Consider the following 20298-nt stretch of genomic DNA (forward strand, 5'->3'; position numbering starts at 1 on the left):
TGGGTCAGATGGGCGGAGCCTCCCACTGTGCTCTGGTTGTGCGTTAACGTGGAGTCGGAATAATCAGAAGAATTAGTTCCCGACTGTGAAATTCATATGAACTCCTCCTCAACTCTGGAGCTGATTGTTCTGATGAGTCTGATTCTACATTAAAGCACAAGCAGAACGTGGAGAGAGAACGTTTCTGTTTAAAAACACAGTTATATGGATGTAGCCAAAGTAAACACAACTATTCAGTCAAATCAGACGAGTTGGTTTAACTTTGAGAGTTAACTTTACTTACCGTTTTAAAATTGGTCAAATCTGCCAAAATTAGATAAATTCAGTTTTTTAAACTAATTTAATAAGTACATATGAAGAAAATTAATTTAATCACCTTTTTCAAGTTGGATCAACTTTGTTGTCTGGGTGTATTGTGAAAACTAAAATTCAAAGTGTCACACATGCACAATGTCCCATGGCTGCTTTCTCATCAGTTAATAAAATCAGTCAGACAAATATGAAATCAGTTTTATTTAGAAAGTGAATTAAAAAGTATTATAGACTGTTACTTTTCTTACAGTTGTGCTGTAACTTACAAAATAAGGATTTCCATTACAACAGTGAGTCTATGACAGTGGTCAGTGCTCTACACACTGATTGGACATTCATTCAGTTTAGACTTGTGTCCTGCACCTAAAGCTTAAAAGGACAAACTCTGATTATTACCTTTACTGTATCAAGGTGGCCCCGCCTGGCCCCACCTGGCCCCCCTAAGCAGCTCCACTGCACTGAGGTAATTACTCCGCAGTTCAACAAGTGACTTTGTTTCTCTGATGTTTTCTCATCATCACATTTAGAAATGAACTTTATAAAAACCTGCTGAATTCATAATTATGTTCCTGGATGAAGGGGGCGTGGCTTCTTCTGCAGCAAAGAAGTTAAAAAACTGCGTTATGTTGTAATCTGTGGGAGGAACTCTTCTGTCTGCATGAGTGTGTGTGTGTGTTTGTGTGTGGATGTGTTTGTTTGTGTGTTTGTGTGTGTGTGTGTGTGTATGTGTGTGTGCATGTGTGTGTGTGTTGGTCTCTGTCCCTCTTCACACAAACTGATAACCACATGTATTTAGTTATTAATCGATGATGTCGGATCATGACTCCGGATGGTTCTCTCACTTTAACCCTGATGTCCTGACTGTGTCACGTCACGTCTCTTGTTGTGTCGCAGGTTTAAACGTGTGTCTCATGAACTCTAAAGCAAATCAAACCAACACAAAGTAAACGTCAGTCCTGGAGGTGTCCTGATAACTTGTGATCAGTGCTGGTGTTTAATGTTAAAGTGTAAAGTGAGCGCAGGTCAGAAGAGGAGTGAGGAGGAAGCAGACTCCGACAGAGACTCTGACACAGACCGGATCTTTAACGAGTGTCTGTCCTGGAGCAGCGCTGTTAGAATTATTCAGAGTCCGAGTCGTGATGCTTCTAAGAACGAAGAAATGTCCACAGCTGCAATGCTCAGCTCTGTGCAGGAGACGTGGAGGGAGGGAGGGAACAGAGACTTGTCTTATCTCTCCACCTGATATTTAGATTTTTTATTATATTACAATATATCTGTTTTGGATATAATATTACAGGGATATCATTTTACTGTATTTTAAAAAGGGCACTTTCTCTCGAGGAAGGAAAAGGATAGTGGCTCAAATTCCCCTGTGATGGTTTGTCATCTTAGTTTTTGTTTCAGTCTATTTGTTGAGAGTGTTTTCTGTTTCCTGTTTTATTTTGTAGGCCTTGCTCCTAATCTGTTCTTCACTTCCTGTCTCTGTGATCGTCTGCACCAGTCCTTGTGTGTGTATATAAGCCTCTGTGCTTCCCTTTGTCCTCGTCGGATCGTTGTCTAAGTTTGTCTAAACCGTTGTGTTCCTGTCCTGACCGCTTGTGTTTCTGAATCCTGTGTCTCCTGGGCCTCTGCACCTCTACATCCCCTATGTAAGCCTCCTGTGTGTTTTTGTTTCTTTAGTTTTTACCTTTTTGAGAATAGTGTAATCAATTTGTATAAACCCATGTAACAGGTGTAACCCTCTGGGAAAACCAGTTGTTACCAAAACACTTATTTATAGTATTATTTATATTTCCTCCTTACTGAGAATTCCTTTTATTTAAATAACAATTCTGTTTTATTTCTTCTGTATTTAATTTATTATTATTAAGTCATTTCCTTTTTGCTCAGGAAGTGTTCTACCTGTCAAAAAACTTGACAACAAGTGAGCCTATTGGTTCAAGGTGAAATAACTGCATGTTATTGGTGTAAAACGGTCTAAGTCCCGCCTCCTCACTCGAGTCAGCGGGGTGCAGTCGAGTGTGGAGACAGACGGAGCCTGATGAGAAGTGGAGAAGTTGGAATTACGGAGCGATATTACTGCTACTGGTACTTGATATAATACTGAACAAAGAGAAGTTAGAGTATGTTTGAGCCCATAAGAAGTTTATCAGCTACTGAGAGGACCTGGAGAGAAGCTTAGAGCACCGTTTATTCTTTTCTTTTCCCGGCTGGGTTTTCTGGATACCCTTGAACTTTGAGTTGGATTGGAATCTCTCCCTGACGAGGGAGATGGCGAGCCACCCGTGTTGAGCACCTGGATTGAGGAGCGCTTCAAGCATTCATCAACCTTGCTGTCAGTGTGGTAGGACTGTGGGGAAGAACCTCAAAGGACAGTTGAATCTAGCAGAACATCCTATTTTTTGAGGATTACTTTTATATTCTGGGTGCACCCATTTCAAAAGACATTTCTAATTTTACTAAACTGAATGCCGGCAATGTTGTAAATATTTTGTGTGTTAATACAATTGTTTTCATTTAAACTTAACTCTGTGTCCTGGTTGCTCATTGTGGTGTCTGATTCCTGTTAATTACTCCTCCCTACGAATCTGGGTTATACTGGTCCAGTGTGCACCTACCCTCCATGTGGGTTACACAGTCTTTGGGGAATTCTGTCTTTCATTAAAATTACACTTTTTCTTAAAACTCTGCATACTTGGTTCATCTGCTTCACCATTTCCCTTAACCCCCCCTTTTGTGTCTGTTTGCACATGCCAGCCTCCATCAATTGAAAAAAATAAATATATAAACCAATAAATTGATAAGGAGTGAAAACAAAAGCCCAAAAACATTTATTTATGAAAGAATCATAAAATCACGATACATAATAATTCAATATCCATGTAATAACCACATTAATATCATGTATTAGACACAAGATGAGTCACGTGCTGTTACCACAGCCTCAAAGTTTCATCGACAAGACGTCCAACATAGTTCTGAGGGTAACAGCAAAAATAATTCAATTTATTGCACAAGACAACAACTTCAACAACAGGCCGGCAAAATGGACAAAAGAAGGAAAACCCAACACACCAACCATCAGAGGGTCGTAGGATCTGAGAATCTTCCTTCAACCTAAACCAACATCAGAACTAAAGCTCACAGAAATAAAGCTGCGAAAACTGGAGGACTGGACCCATCAGAAAAGTAAAAGACACAACACAACAATACTCTTGTTCTGAAGGTCTTGCTGTACAAACTGCTGCTGCTGCAACCGCGGATGGAAAGAGAGATACTTCCTGTTTCCTCTCACATACTTTCATCAACCAATCACAGTGCACCTGAGGAAAGAAGAAAACAGGAAACCATGAGTAGAAAGGAAATGTACAGTGTTTTCCTCTTAAACTGGTCTTTTAGTTTGAGAGCTGGACTTGCATGTTCAGATTTCGTGGTCTTTTTACTCAACACCCTGCGCTTGCACTCACACAGCTCCTGCTGGTGTTTAGATTTGTTCTGCTTGTGCTAAAACTCTGCGCTTGCACTCAGATATTTTGCTTCTTGGACAGATTTCCTGTATTTAATAACTATACACTATGGTTTCTGTAAAACTCTCTTGTACGGATGTTCTCTGAAGTCGTCCATCTTGGTTGTGTTTGTCCCAGTGGCTCTGACCTGAGGCTTCACACCAGGTCTTCCTGCTCCTCTGTGTCTTCTGACTGTGCTGCAGCAGTGACGTCATCATACTCAGGACAGTTGTCTAACTGATGGGGGAGAGATGAGAAAATATGAAGCCTCACTGGACTTTATTCATGAAACCTGCAAATAATCACAGTTCATTCAAGATTAGTTTGAACGTAGTTGCGCCCCCCCTCTCCATTCGTTTGTTTGTTCATCAGCAGGATTACACAAAAAGTGATAAACTGATTTCCACGTGTCAACGCACTGTGACGTCACCCATTGGTTTGTGAGCTGCCATTTTGAAACCTCTATTTTTGACACGTTGTCCAGCGCCATCTTGGTTTTTATGAAACCAGAAGTAACCATATTTGGAGGAGAGGGGGTGGAACCTTTTACATTTTGGGCAGATTCAGACAAAGCAGCTGATCCAAGAAATATTTTATCTCTTTCTCTAACATTGTGAGATGAAAACAGTGATATGGAGTCATTCTTTTGGCCTAACTGTCTCTCACCTCTATCATCTCCACAGCTTCATTCACTTCTGATTTCAAGCTCAGAGTTTTCTTCATCCTGGATCGAGAACAACAACAAACACAACATTTGACAAAATGAACTTCATAACACTGAAACTAGAGTTTGAAGACATTTGAAGAAGACAGTCAAAGAGCAGAGGGTGAACTGATGGATTTGTATTGTTTTACCTCGTCCACAGAATCCAGACAAGCACTGGAACCAGCACGACCACCAGAGTCAGCCTGATGATAGTCATGATTATCACTGACTTCCCTAGACAACAGACAGGAGACATTAGCAGTGTGGTTAGACTGATGACTCAGTTTGCCAGGTGATGCTTTTGGTCAGTCAGTATTGTTCATGTTCAATATGATGGGCTTGATATACAGCTGTGATACATCTGGAAATCCTGAGTATTGATGGTTTGAGGTTCTGGTGCAGTGAAAAGGAGGGGGGGGGGGGGGGTGTAGGTTGTAAAAGTCAGAGTGCTTAAATCACCTGCTCCAACAGTCAGATGTAAGGTGGTGTTACTACGTCCGTGTGTGTTCTGGGCCTCACACTGATACTTTCCACCATGTTCAGCTGTGATATCAGTGATGGTGACGTTTTGTCCTGATGCTGTTGGTGAGTCCTCGTCCTCCTTGTACCAGGTGTAGTGAGCTGCTGGGTTAGCATCACTGCTGCAGGTCAGAGTCACCGAGCTGCCCTCCATGATCTCACCAGAGGGACTCACTGACACAGAGGGAGGCTTTGGAGCATCTGGTGTAAAGATCATGAAATCAACTCAGAAATATTCATTAACCAAAGTGAAGAACTTTTCAATCTCTGGTTTTGATAAGTGCTTCTTAAATATAGATGATCATTATTATCCGGGGGCCAGCACAGACAGAAGCAGGTACTGAGGGTTTGTTCTAAGCCTGTGTGTGTGAATGTGCAAAATTAGTCAACTTATGAACCAACAAAAATATTATAGTGAATATTAACTCTGCAGCTGATCGGTCAAAGGTCGAAGTCAAGATGAGGAAAGATTTGACCCAAAAGACAAATTTTCCAAGAAGTTAGAGATTTACATCATGAGTCCTTAAAACTGCCTTTCTTCTGTATTCCTGCCTCTAATAGGACTATAGAGATGACCTAAAGCTTGTATACATAGAAAAATTATGTGGTATACCCCAAAATATATTTTTTTGAATTACTTTAATAGTAATTTAAATTGTTGTAATTACTTTAATAGTAATTCTAATTTATTTAATTACTTTAATAGTAATTGTAATTTATTGAATTACTTTAATAGTAATTTTCATTTAAGGTTATTCCTAATAATATAAGTAGAGAGATCAGTGAATGACCGCAGCACCCAGGTGGAACATTTGGCATGGGAGCGGTTGCACCCCGTACATCTCTTTGGGGGGGACATCAGCCCACATGCCAGATGCTGTCTGGGTAAAGAAGTGAATGCATCGTCTCATTTCTGCTGCTGCATCCTTACTGTTTTCTACAGGTCAGTAGTGACTGAGAGTCACCTTTGTTACCTCTTAAAGCTTCCCATGGTCACCACGGGTGTCATTTAGTTATGTTAATGTTGTTTTGATTATTTATTTAAGATGTGTAAAAACTGAGAAACTCAGCTGGGCAGTGAGGCGAGTGAGATTCGCGCCACTAGGTGGGCGGAGCTACACTCGCCTGTGAGGTGTTTATTTTTACCTGCCTGTCGTCTTGCAGGAGTTTGATGATAAAAATATTATTTACTTTACACATTGTGTAGATCAGCTCCCACACATACAGACTGATATTATTTCTATATTGTTAATGTTTGTAATTGAAAGTTATATTTTAATAAGATGCTGTCTGGGTAAAGAAGTGAATGCATCGTCTCATTTCTGCTGCTGAGTCCTTACTGTTTTCTACAGGTCATTAATTTAACTTTGCTGCTGTGGTCCCAATCTTGGGACCCGTAACAAATTTTGGGGGCTCGTCCGGGATCTCTCTCCACAAGAACCATCAAGGGGAGCAGATCCAGTGATATCAGAACCACGAGGCCAAGGCGAGGTGACGTGATTGCAGCCGTGACAACAGCTGGTGGGTGTCCTAGAGGGGAGATCAGAGTCCAAGGAGGGTCTTCATTCTTCCAAAGGAACCGCACTGCTGTTTCATCACACACATCATGTCCACCGCACGCAAAGAACTCGTATGGAGCATCAAAAAGAACTTGTTCAAACTCTCGGGCAGCGACAGATACCAGCTGGCACGGGACATCACAGCTGACAATCCAAGTACACCCGACCTGAAGTCCGACGATGAAGAAGTTTGTGTTGAATATATCTTTGACTTTATTAACTCTGATACTTTTCTCAGTTCTGAGGATGGAGGAATGAGTCAGTTATTAATGTTGAATGATTTGATACGTGAGATAATTAATGTTCGAACTACAGTTGTCATTACAAATGAGGTAACTCAGGAACATGAGACACTCACAGCTACGTCAGATAACATCATAGATCAAACTCCTGGGTCACATGACGCTATCAGTGATATTTCAAACACCAGACACAATACTGCTACTCCAGCAGCCACAGTCCAGAACATACAGGACACTAACCGTAGCACAGACACCACAAGTCAAACTGTGGACCAGCTCCAAGTAATGCATGATGAGCTAGGCAAGAGGCTACAACACTACAAAGATATAGCAAATGCAGCAGAGCAAAGTCTAGGTGAGCCCAGGTCACACCAAATGCCACGTCATATCCCAGCTACGATCGATACTGAGAGGATGGTTTCTTTAAAGGACCTCTCCCATCTTCGGCGTAGGGAGTTTAAGATACATGGGGGGCAGATTGGGGACCATAGCTCTGACATCACATATAGCAGTATCTGTAAGCAGATAGACGAGGGAGTCAGGGAGGGTTTCACAGGAACAGAAGTGATCCGAGCTGTGCTGAGGATAGTTAAACCAGGTGCCTTTAAAGACATGCTCACCCATAAAGATGACATCACAATCGTTGAACTCAAGGGCTTCCTCAGGCCTCATCTTGGTGAAAAGGCCGGTATGGAACTGTTCCAGGAACTAATGTGTGCCAAACAAAGTGAACAAGAACCGCCTCAACAGTTTCTGTATCGCATGATTGGACTCAAACAGAAAATCCTCTTTCAGTCAAAGCAGGCCAACACAGATGACCCGAGAACAATCCAGGAAGTTTTCCTCCACACCATCTACCAGGACCTAGGGTCTAAACAGACAGACATCAGACAACAGTTGAGACCTCTCCTCTCAAACAATCAAGTGGCGGATGAAGACATTGTCAGTCAAGTTATGAAAATTCTCAGCGACGAAAATGAGCACCAGTGCAGGCTAAGTTATGGTCTCCGACAGAAAGCAACACATTCACAAATGTCAGAGTGGATGAAATAGATCAGACTGCGCACAAGAAAGAACAACAGACAATTCAACAGCTCAGTGCTCAGGTTGAGACTCTGACCAACATGGTTGCAGCTTTAATGGACCAGCAAACGACAGCTATGCACATAACCCACCCTAAGTCCGTTCCTGTCCATATGCTTGGTCAGCCGCAAGCACACAGCATTACATCCATTCCCAGACAAATTCCTCCTTCCACACCAGGCCAACCCTCTCTCACAAGGAAGGGTAAAATACCAATCTGTACCAACTGTCTACATCAGGGCTTAGAGAACTGTAACCACTGTTTTGTATGTGGGGATCCAGGACATCGGGCTGTAGGTTGCTTAAAAAGAGCCTGGCAGCAGGGAAAACGGGAACCGACCTCCGTTGAGGGACAACCAGAGGCCGTTCGAGAACTCCAGTCCCAACCAATAACCCCCCAGCGTAAGCAGCATCACTCAAAACGCCAAAGATGGGACAAAAGAGTTGTTGACACTTTCCCCAAAGAAACAAAAGAAACCCCTGACATGACGATACGCACAGCACCACTGATAGGCAGGAAAAGTTTGCTCAAGTGTTTTATCAGTGGCTATGCAGCTACAGTGTTGTTTGATTCTGGCTCACAGGTTAGCATCATTGACAGGTTGTGGAGAGAGAAATGTATCCCCAATCACCAAGCACGACCACTAAAGAACTCCTTGACCAAGGGGAAAGCCTTAATGTATATGCGGCCAATGGACAGTCAATTCTATACGACGGATGGGTGGAGCTTACAGTCATCCTCACTGGAAACGACAATCCAAACCTTGCAATTCAGGTCCCCTTCCTGGTTAGCCAGCTCAGTCTCCCTCAGCCTTTATTAGGAGCTAATGTTCTCCAGGAAATTATAAATGGACAAGAGTCTTCGACTGATGCACACACCACTATTATATAGGTCTCCTTCGAAGAGCCCTTGGAGTGGAAGAAGAACAAGCCGAAGCAATGGTTAATTTCATTCAGACACAAAAGACACCAGGCCTCAGTTTGGCCAAAATCAGAGTGGGCAGGGAAGATGTTACTATCCCAGCTGGAAAAACATTACGTGTACAGTGCAGAGTACCACCTAGCTTCGACGCCTCTGACTCTGTTGTCCTTTATGAATCCCCAGAAGAAAGTTATAGCTTAGAACAACTGAGTGTGGGGGAAGGCCTCTTAGAGATCAGTAAGAACAGGTGGCCTCTTGTTCATGTGCCCATCTCCAATCACACTAAGCATGAAATAACCCTGCCAAAGAGATATCTGTTGGGCTCCATCGAACATGTAGCGAAAGTCATAGAGATAGGTAAGACAATGAAACCACAAGTAGAGACACCACAGGTTACAACAGTAAGGGCTGATGTCCATAAAGTCACCGCTCCCAGGGTTTCCACAACTGAGCCGTGGCGACCACCCGTTGACCTCAGTCATCTTACTCTAGAACAACAACATCTAGTTGAGGAGGTGCTGCAAGAGGAGGCGGCCGCATTTGCCCAAGACAGCGGTGATATTGGATGCATCCCCTCTCTCCAAATGTCAGTCAGGCTCAGCGATGACGTTCCCGTTCAGAAAGCTTATGCTTCCATTCCTAAGCCACTGTACAAGGAAGTAAAATAATACATCCAGGAGTTGTTAGTCAAAGGATGGGTTGTAAAGTCTAAGTCGCCATATGCCGCCCCTATTGTTTGTGTCAGAAAGAAAGATGGTTCATTGCGCCTTTGTATTGACTATAGACTGCTTAACAAGAAGACTGTGCCAGACAGACATCCCCTTCCCCGTATTCAGGACTTGATTGACTCGCTTGGGGGCTACAGCTGGTTTTCCATCTTAGACCAGGGCAAAGCCTACCACCAAGGGTTTATTGCAGAAGGTTCGAGACATCTCACTGCCTTCAGGACCCCTTGGGGTTTATATGAATGGGTCAGAATACCGTTCGGGTTGTCAATTGCACCAGCAGCCTTCCAAAGAAGCATGGAGGAAATGCTTGACACGCTTAGGGATGAGTGTTGCATCCCGTATCTTGATGATGTCATCTGCTTCTCGAGGTCTTTTGAAGAGCATGTTGAGGTGCTGCGCCGTGTACTCCAAGCTCTACAGTGCCACGGGGTTAAGTTGAGGCCAGAAAAGTGTGTTATTTCGCAAAGAGGTCAGGTACGTTGGTCGGCTAGTGTCTGCAAATGGGGTTAGAGTAGATCCAAAAGATATTGATGCAGTTCAAGCATTGAAGGAGAAAACTCCACAGACAGTAGGAGATGTTCGGAGGCTGCTAGGTTTCCTTAGCTATTACCGAGCATACGTTCAAGACTTCTCACGTATAGCAAGACCACTATATGAGCTGCTTCAGGGAAAGCCCAATTCAACACAACCCAAGCCTGTCAAGGGGAAAATAAAGGGGCCTCAATTGCTTTCACGTACCCCCGTGGAATGGAATAACCAACACCAGCAGATTCTTGAGCGCCTAATAGACATTCTAACCAACCCACCAGTGCTAGGATACCCAGACTTCAACCAACCCTTTATACTTCACACCGATGCCTCTCAACAAGGTCTGGGAGCAATCCTCTACCAGAAACAGGACGGAAAGATGAGGGTGATTGGTTATGGGTCTCGCACATTAACACCAGCAGAGCAGAGTTATCATCTCCACAGTGGTAAGCTTGAGTTCTTAGCCTTAAAGTGGGCAGTTTGTGATAAATTTAGGGACTACCTGTTGCAATGTTTCCCAAAGAGGAGGTCCATGCAAACTGAAGTCCTACTGGGAGAAGACAATCTACATCGTCAGAGAACAGCTTGGTGATAACCCAGTCTATAAAGTGAGTCCTGAGACAGGGGGCCGGCCCATCCGCACGCTCCACTGAAACTTGTTGCTTCAAGTAAATGACTTACCTGTAGAGCAACCAACCTCTGTCGCACCTGCAAAGTCACAAAGGAGAAAGGAAATCTCAAAACCCGTGAGCACAAGTGAACAGACGCAGAACCATGACACAACTGACTCTGATGACGAAGAGGAAAGACCACGGTATTGGCTACGGATGCCAAGGGAAGCGCCAGGAGTTGGAAATGACATGTCGAACCAAAGAGTCGTCTGTGAGACCCAAAGCCACCCGGAGCAGATTGGAGCTTGCCTGGAGGAACCTGTTCTCGATGAGCTTGCATCTGAAAGGGGAAGTGTCGTTGAGGAAGCAGAAGGACAAGATGACAGAGTGCCCTGCACTGAGGAACATCAGCCTTACAATGAGCAGGAACAGTCTCAGGCTTATGACTCAGACATGGAGGTCCAAGAGGCTCAGCCTACATTAAGGAGGTCTACTAGAGACAGGCGCCCTGGCCAGATGTTCACTTACACCTCCCTAGGTCAACCAACTTACCAGCCACGTGTCACTGTGAGTGCAATAGGGACTCAGCCCATAGTTTACACTCACCAATATCCAAAGTCTTACTTACAACCATTTCATTACACACCTATCATTCATCCTACATACTTGCCAATCACCTGTCCTATCCACTGTTATTGAATGATCGATAGACTCTGTGAATTTACATATGTTTATCGTTACTAATGTTTCTTCATGTTGAAGTTTTGAGTAACTGTAAGCTTTGTATTTGATGTTTCGAATGTTATTGTGAGTTATTGAAAACTGTGCTACTAATAGCAAGTGTCGGGAGCCACTTTTTGTTTGTGGGGGAGTGTGTGGTATACCCCAAAATATTTTTTTTGGAATTACTTTAATAGTAATTTAAATTTTTGTAATTACTTTAATAGTAATTCTAATTTATTTAATTACTTTAATAGTAATTGTAATTTATTGAATTACTTTAATAGTAATTTTCATTTAAGGTTATTCCTAATAATATAAGTAGAGAGATCAGTGAATGACCGCAGCACCCAGGTGGAACATTTGGCATGGGAGCGTTGCACCCATAGATATATATAAAGACTAGATGTCTTCCGGCGGAGTCTAGAACGTCATCACTGGCGGCCATCTTGCCACAGGCAGGCTTTCTGGAAGGATCTGTGGAACCTGAGGTAGGGTCAGTGATCTGCTCAAACACTTATACTCTTATCTCGCTGAAATCTTGACGGATTTACAAATGGTTTGGTATCTTACAAACGTTATTAATGTGGTTATAATTCTGGATGCTTGAACATGTTGAAATCGCAGCTTTTCTCTCCGAAAAACGACTTAATCGTGCAGCTTAGTTGTGTACCACGGCTAGGCTAGGCTAGGCTAGTACCGAGTAATTTTACATTTATGGGAGAGGCAGAATTGTTCTTTCTTTTCAATATAACTTAAGCTGCACATGATTTAACTGAGGTTTCACATCTTGCATTATGATTTATACAGGAAATTGCTGACTTTATTGCCAGTGGACAAGACCAGCTTCTTCCCGGCTGCAACTGACCCCCATCTGTCTTTGACTCTTATCCCCACGCCTCAATTCTGTGTTACATTTACACACACTATAGTTTATTGCTTATTGCACATCCTCATTCTGTTCTGTTTTGCATTTACATCTTGTATTAATTTTGTTTTGTTTGTTTCATGTGTAGTTATTTCTTTCTTATGTGAAGTCCTTATTGTGTTTTTGTAGTACTTATTGTTTTTTTTTTGTATTGATTTCACTGTTTTTTGGGTAATTTTTTATGTCGGTCCTCCATCTGTATACCTCCACAGTAGTCTAGTTCTCTCTAGAGGGTGGGAATTTTCAACATGCAGCATTTCTTTATATATATATTTGTAAATGGAAATCTTACACCTTTTTTTTACTGCAAAGAAATGTCACTTTTATACATATGTCTCATGTTGCCATTCTGTATGTTGAGTTTTAGTTGCCTGTATATTGATTTAACATACAAATCTTGTGCATGTGTGTATTTATGGCCCCATCTGTTCTGTTTAATGTTATTTTCATATGAAAACCCATGGTTATAATTATTCATAAGTATACATCTCATTTGTACAGGGAAATCTTGTACATATTTTTAAGAACATTATTCTATTTTTTAGAACATAACATAATTATTAATAAGTATGCAGTGTCATAACTACATCTCCAGCGTTTATAACAAACCAAACCGTTTAAAAATCGGTTGAAAATTGAGCAAGTTATAGTTAATTAAAAAGTACATGTTCCACTACTAACACAATGTTATGGGTGAGCGAGCTGCCTGTGGCAAGATGGCCGCCATGTGCGGACGTTCGACTCCATTGGCCGGCAACGCGGACAAGACATCTAGTGTTTATATATATCTATGGTTGCACCCGGTACCTCTCTTTGGGGGGGACATCCGCCCACATGCCAGATGCTGTCTGGGTAAAGAAGTGAATGCATCGTCTCATTTCTGCTGCTGCATCCTTACTGTTTTCTACAGGTCAGTAGTGACTGAGAGTCACCTTTGTTACCTCTTAAAGCTTCCCATGATCACCACGGGTGTCATTTAGTTATGTTAATGTTGTTTTGATTATTTATTTAAGATGTGTAAAAACTGAGAAACTCCGCTGGGCAGTGAGGCGAGTGAGATTCGCGCCACTAGGTGGGCGGAGCTACACTCGCCTGTTAGGTGTTTATTTTTACCTGCCTGTCGTCTTGCAGGAGGTTGATGATAAAAATATTATTTACTTTACACATTGTGTAGATCAGCTCCCACACATACAGACTGTTATTATTTCTATATTGTTAATGTTTGTAATTGAAATTGTGTTATATTTTAATAAGATACTGTCTGGGTAAAGAAGTGAATGCATCGTCTCATTTCTGCTGCTGCATCCTTACTGTTTTCTACAGGTCATTAATTTAACTTTGCTGCTGTGGTCCCAATCTTGGGACCCGTAACAATTATCGTTGATCATATGATGGGAATGTTGTCACTATGAGTTTAGAAAATGACGTCATATAGTGTAGCTATGCAACAACAGATGTTTTCACCCCAGTCTGTTTGTTTGTTGGTTGTTGATTTTAAGCAAGATTACACAAAAACTACTGAGTCGATTAGCAAGAAACTTGGAGTTACGATGGGGTACGGGTCAGGGAAGAACTCAGGAAAGTTTGGTGTTCATCCAGATAAGGGAGCGGACCGAAGAACCTCTGTGAGATGCTGGGTTTCATGGACATGAGGATGTTCTCTACTCACATTGGACGTCTAAGTGTAGAGACGTGGAGGTGATCCGTCCGTACTGATTCTCAGACTTGCAGGAGTAGACCCCGCTGTCCCCAGAGCTGATGGAGGAGAGACGATAAATGCCCTCTGGTCCATGAAGCAGAGCTCGGTCCTCCTTGTACCAGGTGTAGTTAGCTGCTGGGTTAGCATCACTGCTGCAGGTCAGAGTCACCGAGCTGCCCTCCATGATCTCACCAGAGGGACTCACTGACACAGAGGGAGGCTTTGGAGCGTCTGGTGTAAAACATGCAAGATCATGAAATCAACTCAGAAATATTCCTTAACCAAAGTGAAGAACTTTTCCATCTCTGCTTTTGATAAGGGCTGCTTAATTATAAATGATCATTATTAACAGGGACGCCAGCACAGACAGAAGCAGGTAGTTAGGGCTTTGTCTTCATCCTGTGTGTGTGAATGTGCAAAATTACTCAACTCATGAAACAAACTTACTGAATATTATATTGAATATTAACTTTGCAGCTGATCGGTCAAAGGTCAGAGGTCAAGATGAACCAAGATTTGACCCAAAAGATACAATTTCAAGATATTTCCACAAGTGGCAGAGAGACTAAATCATATACTGATCAGAACATTATTCCCCATCATATAATGATAGTTGACTTATAAGTTATGTCACAAAGAAGTTAGAGATTTACATCATGAGTCCTTAAATCTGCCTTTCTGCTGTATTCTTGCCTCTAATGGGACTATAGAGACAACTTTAAGCTAATATACACTTACAAATAATCCATAATCATATGATGGGAATGTCGTCACTATGAGTTCAGAAAATGACGCCATATAGTGTAGCTATGCAACAACAGATGTTTTCACCACAGTCTGTTTGTTTGTTGGTTGTTGATTTTAAGCAAGATTACACAAAAACTACTGAGTCGATTAGCATGAAACTTGGAGGTAGGATGAGGAACGGGTCAGGGAAGAACTCAGGAAAGTTTGGTGTGAATCCAGATAAGGGGGGGGACCCAGGAACCTTCTGTAAGATGCTGGGTTTCATGGACATGTGGATGTTATCTACTCACACTGGACGTCTAAGTGTAGAGACGTGGAGTTGATCCGTCCGTACTGATTCTCAGACTTGCAGGAGTAGACCCCGCTGTCCCCAGAGCTGATGGAGGAGAGACGATAAATGCCCTCTGGTCCTTGAAGCAGAGCTCGGTTCTCCTTGTACCAGGTGTAGTGAGCTGTTGGGTTAGCTTCACTGCTGCAGGTCAAAGTCACCGAGCTGCCCTCTATGATCTCACCAGAGGGACTCACTGACACAGAGGGAGGCTTTGGAGCGTCTGTGTGGAAACAGAGTGATGATAACAGATGACAGACATTGTGTTTAACATTTGGGGACATATATGATAAGATGTGTTTAAGTCAAAGTTGCTCAGGTGAGTGGAGTCACTCAGTTACAACAGCAAAGTTGTTAAACTGACACAGGTAAATTCTACTTGTTAAGTGAGAGTTTTTTTGAATGATTTCCTGTTGCACTACTGTTTCCAGTCTCCCCTGAATGTCCACAGATTTCCAAACCATAGTCCAGTTTGTAACGTGGACTTAAACGTGACATATTATGACCCTTTTCCACAATTAGACAGAGTTTCTACCTAATAAAACGTGTGAAGAGCCCTGTTCAGAGTGGCCTGTTTGTGGGCATGTCTCTTAAAATGTCAATGAGCCACTGCTCCCCCTGCTGGGAGGTGTGTTTGTGTGACATGTGCACAGGAGCAGGGTTTTGTTTTCACCACTGTCTGTCGGCTGAGAGAGCTTTGTTCGTCACGTCAATGTGCACAGTGAAGGAAATATCTTTCAAGTTTACTGAGGATGGTGAAAGCTTTATGGATGTTTTTACAGGCACTGGGTGGATTCCTCTTTGTACTGCTGATGGTCTGACTTTGAATAATTATAGGGCTGAAGTCAAACGACCCATATCTGCACATTTAAAATGTAAAGGACAAAGAATGTGACAGAGTCAATATATCTTCACTTAATAACCTGTGTTTCACTCACATGTCACAGTAATAAAGATGTTTGCTGAACTCCTTCCCAGCTCATTCTCAGCTGTGCAGTAAAACTCTCCAGAGTCTGACGACCGTATGGAGCTGAGGACAAATTGTGTCTCTTCACTGAGACGTTGATCTTGTTTGTGTCCACTTCTCTTGTACCAGGTGTATTTAGCTGCTGGGTTAGCATCACTGCTGCAGGTCAGAGTCACTGAGCTGCCCTCCATGATCTCACCAGAGGGACTCACTGACACAGAGGGAGGCTTTGGAGCATCTGAAGGATAGTCTATATTAACACACAGGATGAGAATACAATCAAAACACTGTCTGTATTATTTGTTAAAAGTTTACATTTGAATGTAATGTCATGAGCAGTAAACTCACACAATGTAGGAGAAGGGAAACGCTCCTGTCCTTCTATAGCACAGTGATAGCTGTCTTCAGGATTAAAGTGTTGGAGGTGAAAGTATTTTTTTCGTCCAACAGGTTTATTCTTATTGTACCAAACGTAGGAAAGATGATCAGGGAGCTGACACCTGCTGTGACAGGTCAGCTCTGTCCAGGTAGAAGATGGATTGGCTGTTGATCTCCTCACATGTACCTGGAGCTGAGGGTCTGTGAACAAACAAAATGTGATTTTATTTCAATCTACACACTAACATTTGAAACTGACTCTAATGTAAATGGTACCTGTGACATTCAGAGTGACTCCAGCTGAACCAGTTAAATTCCCAGTAGGTTGGTTTGTTGTGAACATGAACTTGTACACAGCTGAGTCGCTCTCTCTCAGGTTAGAGATTCTCAGAGTGCACTTGTTGTTTCCACAGAGATTCTCCACACGACCTGAATACTCCGGATCAGTCCTTAGATCAACGTGAATCCCATTACTCACTTTAATGAACCAGAAAGTTTTGTTAACTGTAGTATGAAGGCCATTCCACCAGGATGGATATGTATAGATACAGTTAATGTCCACTGTTGATCCTCTGAAGGCACAGATCTCAGTAGAAGTGTAACTCACACTCCAGTCAATCAGACTCCTTACCACTGTAACACAGAGCACATCAGAGAATCAGAAGATAAACTTATACATTTATAAAACTAGCTCCATATATTTTCTCTGGTGAATCACCAGTCGGCAGGTTTTCATTTTAAGATGATGATGATGCCAAGATGAGGAAACTTTCAGTTCACATAAAACACAGTGAAGTGTCCTTTAGACTTCAGTGTGAGGGAGAAACACACTGTTGGAGGTGAAGAACATGAGGGACCTTGTATAAGTTGCTCTTATAATGGAGCAAACTGAACAATATGGAGGAAATGATCTGTGTCTTTTATGCAGAGTCGACCAAAGATGGACGACACGTCTCCACTTCCTCCCAATCTCCAGAAATGAAGCCAAAATATCCTGGATACCAAAGCTGCCATCTTTCACATTTGGAACCACAGTCTGCACAGTGGTGATCCAGAGATGGAGCCAGAGTATAAAGGTCCCTCCCATATATGAGCTCGACCAATCCTGAGTCAGCCTCAGCTGTCAATCATGAAGATGAATCTACTTTTCTTTTCATCAAATAACAAATTAAAACCAAACTTATGAGAAACATGAACAATAGAGTGAGATAAGAACGACCTAAAATGACAGAAACCATCTTTGAGAAAAATGTATTTGACTTTTTAGTTTGGTCCATGTCCTTCCCACTAACATGGAGGAGACAGGATGTATGTTCTATACTGCAGCCAGCCACTAGGGGGCGATCACAATGCTTTGGCTTCACTTCTGGAAAGCAGTCATGTCTGCCATCTATATTTACACAAGCAGAATAGTAGTACTACACTAGTTAGTCAGTACTGACAGTAGTATCCCAAGAGCTCAATATGCCCATACAGAAAAAAGTATTTAAAGACACATGAAGTTATGGTACAATGCATTATCTCAAATACTCCAGCAGATGGTGCTGTTAGTGAAATACTGAAGATTAAACCTACACATTGACGTAGAGCGGAAATCCTCGAGTCCTTTAACAGCACAGGAAACTCTGGCTGAACGATGAAAATAACCTGTATAAGATGCTCCTTTCTTCATCTTCTGTTGTTTCATGTACCAGACGTAGTTCAGATGATCAGGAAGACGACAACTGCTCTGACACCTGAGCTTTGCATAGTTATAAGAGTCACCCTTCACTGATGTGCTCACCTGCACATGCAAATCTGTGTGTGAGAATAAGGAATTAATTTGAGTCCAAACTGACGACACACACATGCATATAAAAGTGCACAGACACACTCAAGTGAACAAAACAAGATGTAGGAAATAAATAAATGAATGTTCAGATGTAAATGTTACCAGTGACAGACAGAGTGACTCCAGCCGAACCAGTTAAACTCCCAGTAGGTTGGTTTGTTGTGAACCTGAACTTGTACACAGCTGAGTCGCTCTCTCTCAGGTTAGAGATTCTCAGAGTGCACGTGTTGTTTCCACAGAGATTCTCCACACGACCTGAATACTCCGGATCAGTCCTTAGATCAACATGAATCCCATTACTCTCTTTAATGAACCAGAAAGTTTCCTGAACTGTAGTATTAAGGTTATTAACTGTGGATGGGTATGTGTAGGTACAGTTAATGTCCACTGTTGATCCTCTGAAGGCACAGATCTCAGTAGAAGTGTAACTCACATCCCAGCCTTTCTCACACTGTACCACTGTAACACAGAGAATCAGATTCATAACACACCAGAGAACACTTAGTTTACTTTTTACTTTCTGTAGAAAAGAAACATATTTCCATGAGCAGCATTCCATAGCATTTCAACTAACGACTCCACACACTGATGTTGGGCCAGAGCCCAGCGGGGTGCCACCAGACACTGGAGCCGAGAGGAACAAAGGGTTGTTAAACTTTGGGCGGGAAAACATCCTCCTGCAGGCTCAAGAATCTCCCCCTGGTGGTGGAAAAATGTCCTGGGGTTTTCCCAGAAACCCCTGCTCAATTCCAAGCCCCGCCCACTCAGATCCATTTCTGACACTCAATTGGCTTAAAGCCAGCATCATCCTATGACCAACTCCTCAAGGGGGAGGACCTCTCAGGTAGAACAAAACCACTGAGACCCCAAACATCGCTGCCATTTTACCCTGCTCTGAAGACAACACCAGGCCCCCTTCGGGGCCTCCCAGCTGATTTAGTTGCTAGAAGGGGGCAACCTTAACTTTTAGTTTATCAGCCATTTCTTTTATTTCTTTTATTTCTTTATTCAGTCGACGTTTTTATTTTCAAAAGGACTTTTGCTCTTTTAACTTGAAAAGACCAAACAGGAAATTGCACACGGAACAATCTCAGACTGTTTCACGTTCCCCACGGACTTTTTCTTTTCCCAACGATCTACAAACGGCTTCCACAGCCGTCCCCTGCAGAAGCGCGAGATTCATTCCGCTGAGGAGCACGAGCTCCACATCCCTGAAGAAGAAGGACGACGTTCATCCCGTCGAAGCATCACGAGAAAATCCGCTGTTTGTCCGGTCCAGCGGCCGAAGACCGCTTGAGAGACCACGTGATTCACTGGCCCGACGCGCACGCACACCGCGAGGGTGGTACAGTAAGAGGCTTTATTGTCTGGGCAGATGTTAATCTAATACCTAGCGTATTGTTTTAATACTTGAATGTATTTGTTTTGTATGAGACCGCCGAGTCTCTAATGTTTAGCGGCGATTCGCCACTTCCGGTTTCCGGTTACGGCCTTGTGCCACAGTTTTTAAGCGCCGTGAGCAGCGTCTCCAGCTCATTGTGACCGTTTGAACAACTTTAAAGAGACTTTACCGGTCAAACCTCAGCACACAACGCCACTTGGGTGCTGAGTGGTAAAGTAAATGTAACTTGTCTCTGACGGTGCTTTTAAGAGCTTTGCTCTCTCCTTGTATGCTCTCTCTCTCTCTCTCCTTCTAAACCGACCTATACACACATCCGATCTGTATTTAGAATACAGTTCAGGTAACATAGTTAAATCTATATTCAGAGAGGCTGGACACATCTGGAAGCCATGCGGCCGAACGCCAAAGCAGAGACAAAGAATTCTCTTTGTCTGAAAATCCCTTGGTGTAATTCATGTGACGACCACCAGTGTGAGCTCCGGCCACATGGTGTCATTAACATAGACTCCATTTTGAATAACGCAAGTTAAACCACCATTTTGAATCTATTATTGCCACGCCTCCTCTCTCCCTCTCTCCCTC

At 42.7% G+C, this 20298-nt stretch overlaps 2 protein-coding genes across 2 annotated transcripts in view; both read right to left on the reverse strand.

Moving 5' to 3' along the window:
* Positions 1 to 3120: 3120 nt before the first annotated feature.
* Positions 3121 to 20298, reverse strand: part of LOC128440016 (B-cell receptor CD22) — a 32743-nt gene continuing 15565 nt past the window's right edge. The window contains exon 12 of the mRNA XM_053422585.1: positions 3121 to 3635. The gene's annotated coding sequence lies outside the window, so the exon portion shown is untranslated. The remainder of the gene's footprint in view (positions 3636 to 20298) is intronic.
* Positions 9842 to 18744, reverse strand: LOC128440399 (B-cell receptor CD22-like). Its single transcript, XM_053423094.1, has 9 exons — positions 18417 to 18744; positions 18059 to 18280; positions 16760 to 17116; positions 16454 to 16684; positions 16077 to 16355; positions 14034 to 14294; positions 10975 to 11108; positions 10787 to 10813; positions 9842 to 9991 (listed from the first exon to the last, which is right to left on the reverse strand). The coding sequence occupies exons 2-9, from the start codon at positions 18168 to 18170 to the stop codon at positions 9842 to 9844; spliced, it is 1551 nt and encodes a 516-aa protein (XP_053279069.1). The 5' UTR covers positions 18171 to 18280; positions 18417 to 18744.

Source organism: Pleuronectes platessa, chromosome 5 (genome assembly GCF_947347685.1).
Source record: "Pleuronectes platessa chromosome 5, fPlePla1.1, whole genome shotgun sequence".
NCBI lineage: Eukaryota > Metazoa > Chordata > Actinopteri > Pleuronectiformes > Pleuronectidae > Pleuronectes > Pleuronectes platessa.

Bases quoted from the DNA above. Each gene is read 5' to 3' on its own strand.
- LOC128440399 (XM_053423094.1), bottom strand. From the start codon at position 18,170: ATGAAACAACAGAAGATGAAGAAAGGAGCATCTTATACAGGTTATTTT. The intron at 16,356-16,453 runs GTGAGTTTACTG...GTGTTAATATAG, and splicing joins TTTCCCTTCTCCTACATTGT to ACTATCCTTCAGATGCTCCA. The intron at 9,992-10,786 runs GTAAGTCATTTA...GTGGCACTGTAG, and splicing joins AGAGGTTGGTTGCTCTACAG to AGCTTGGAGTACACGGCGCA.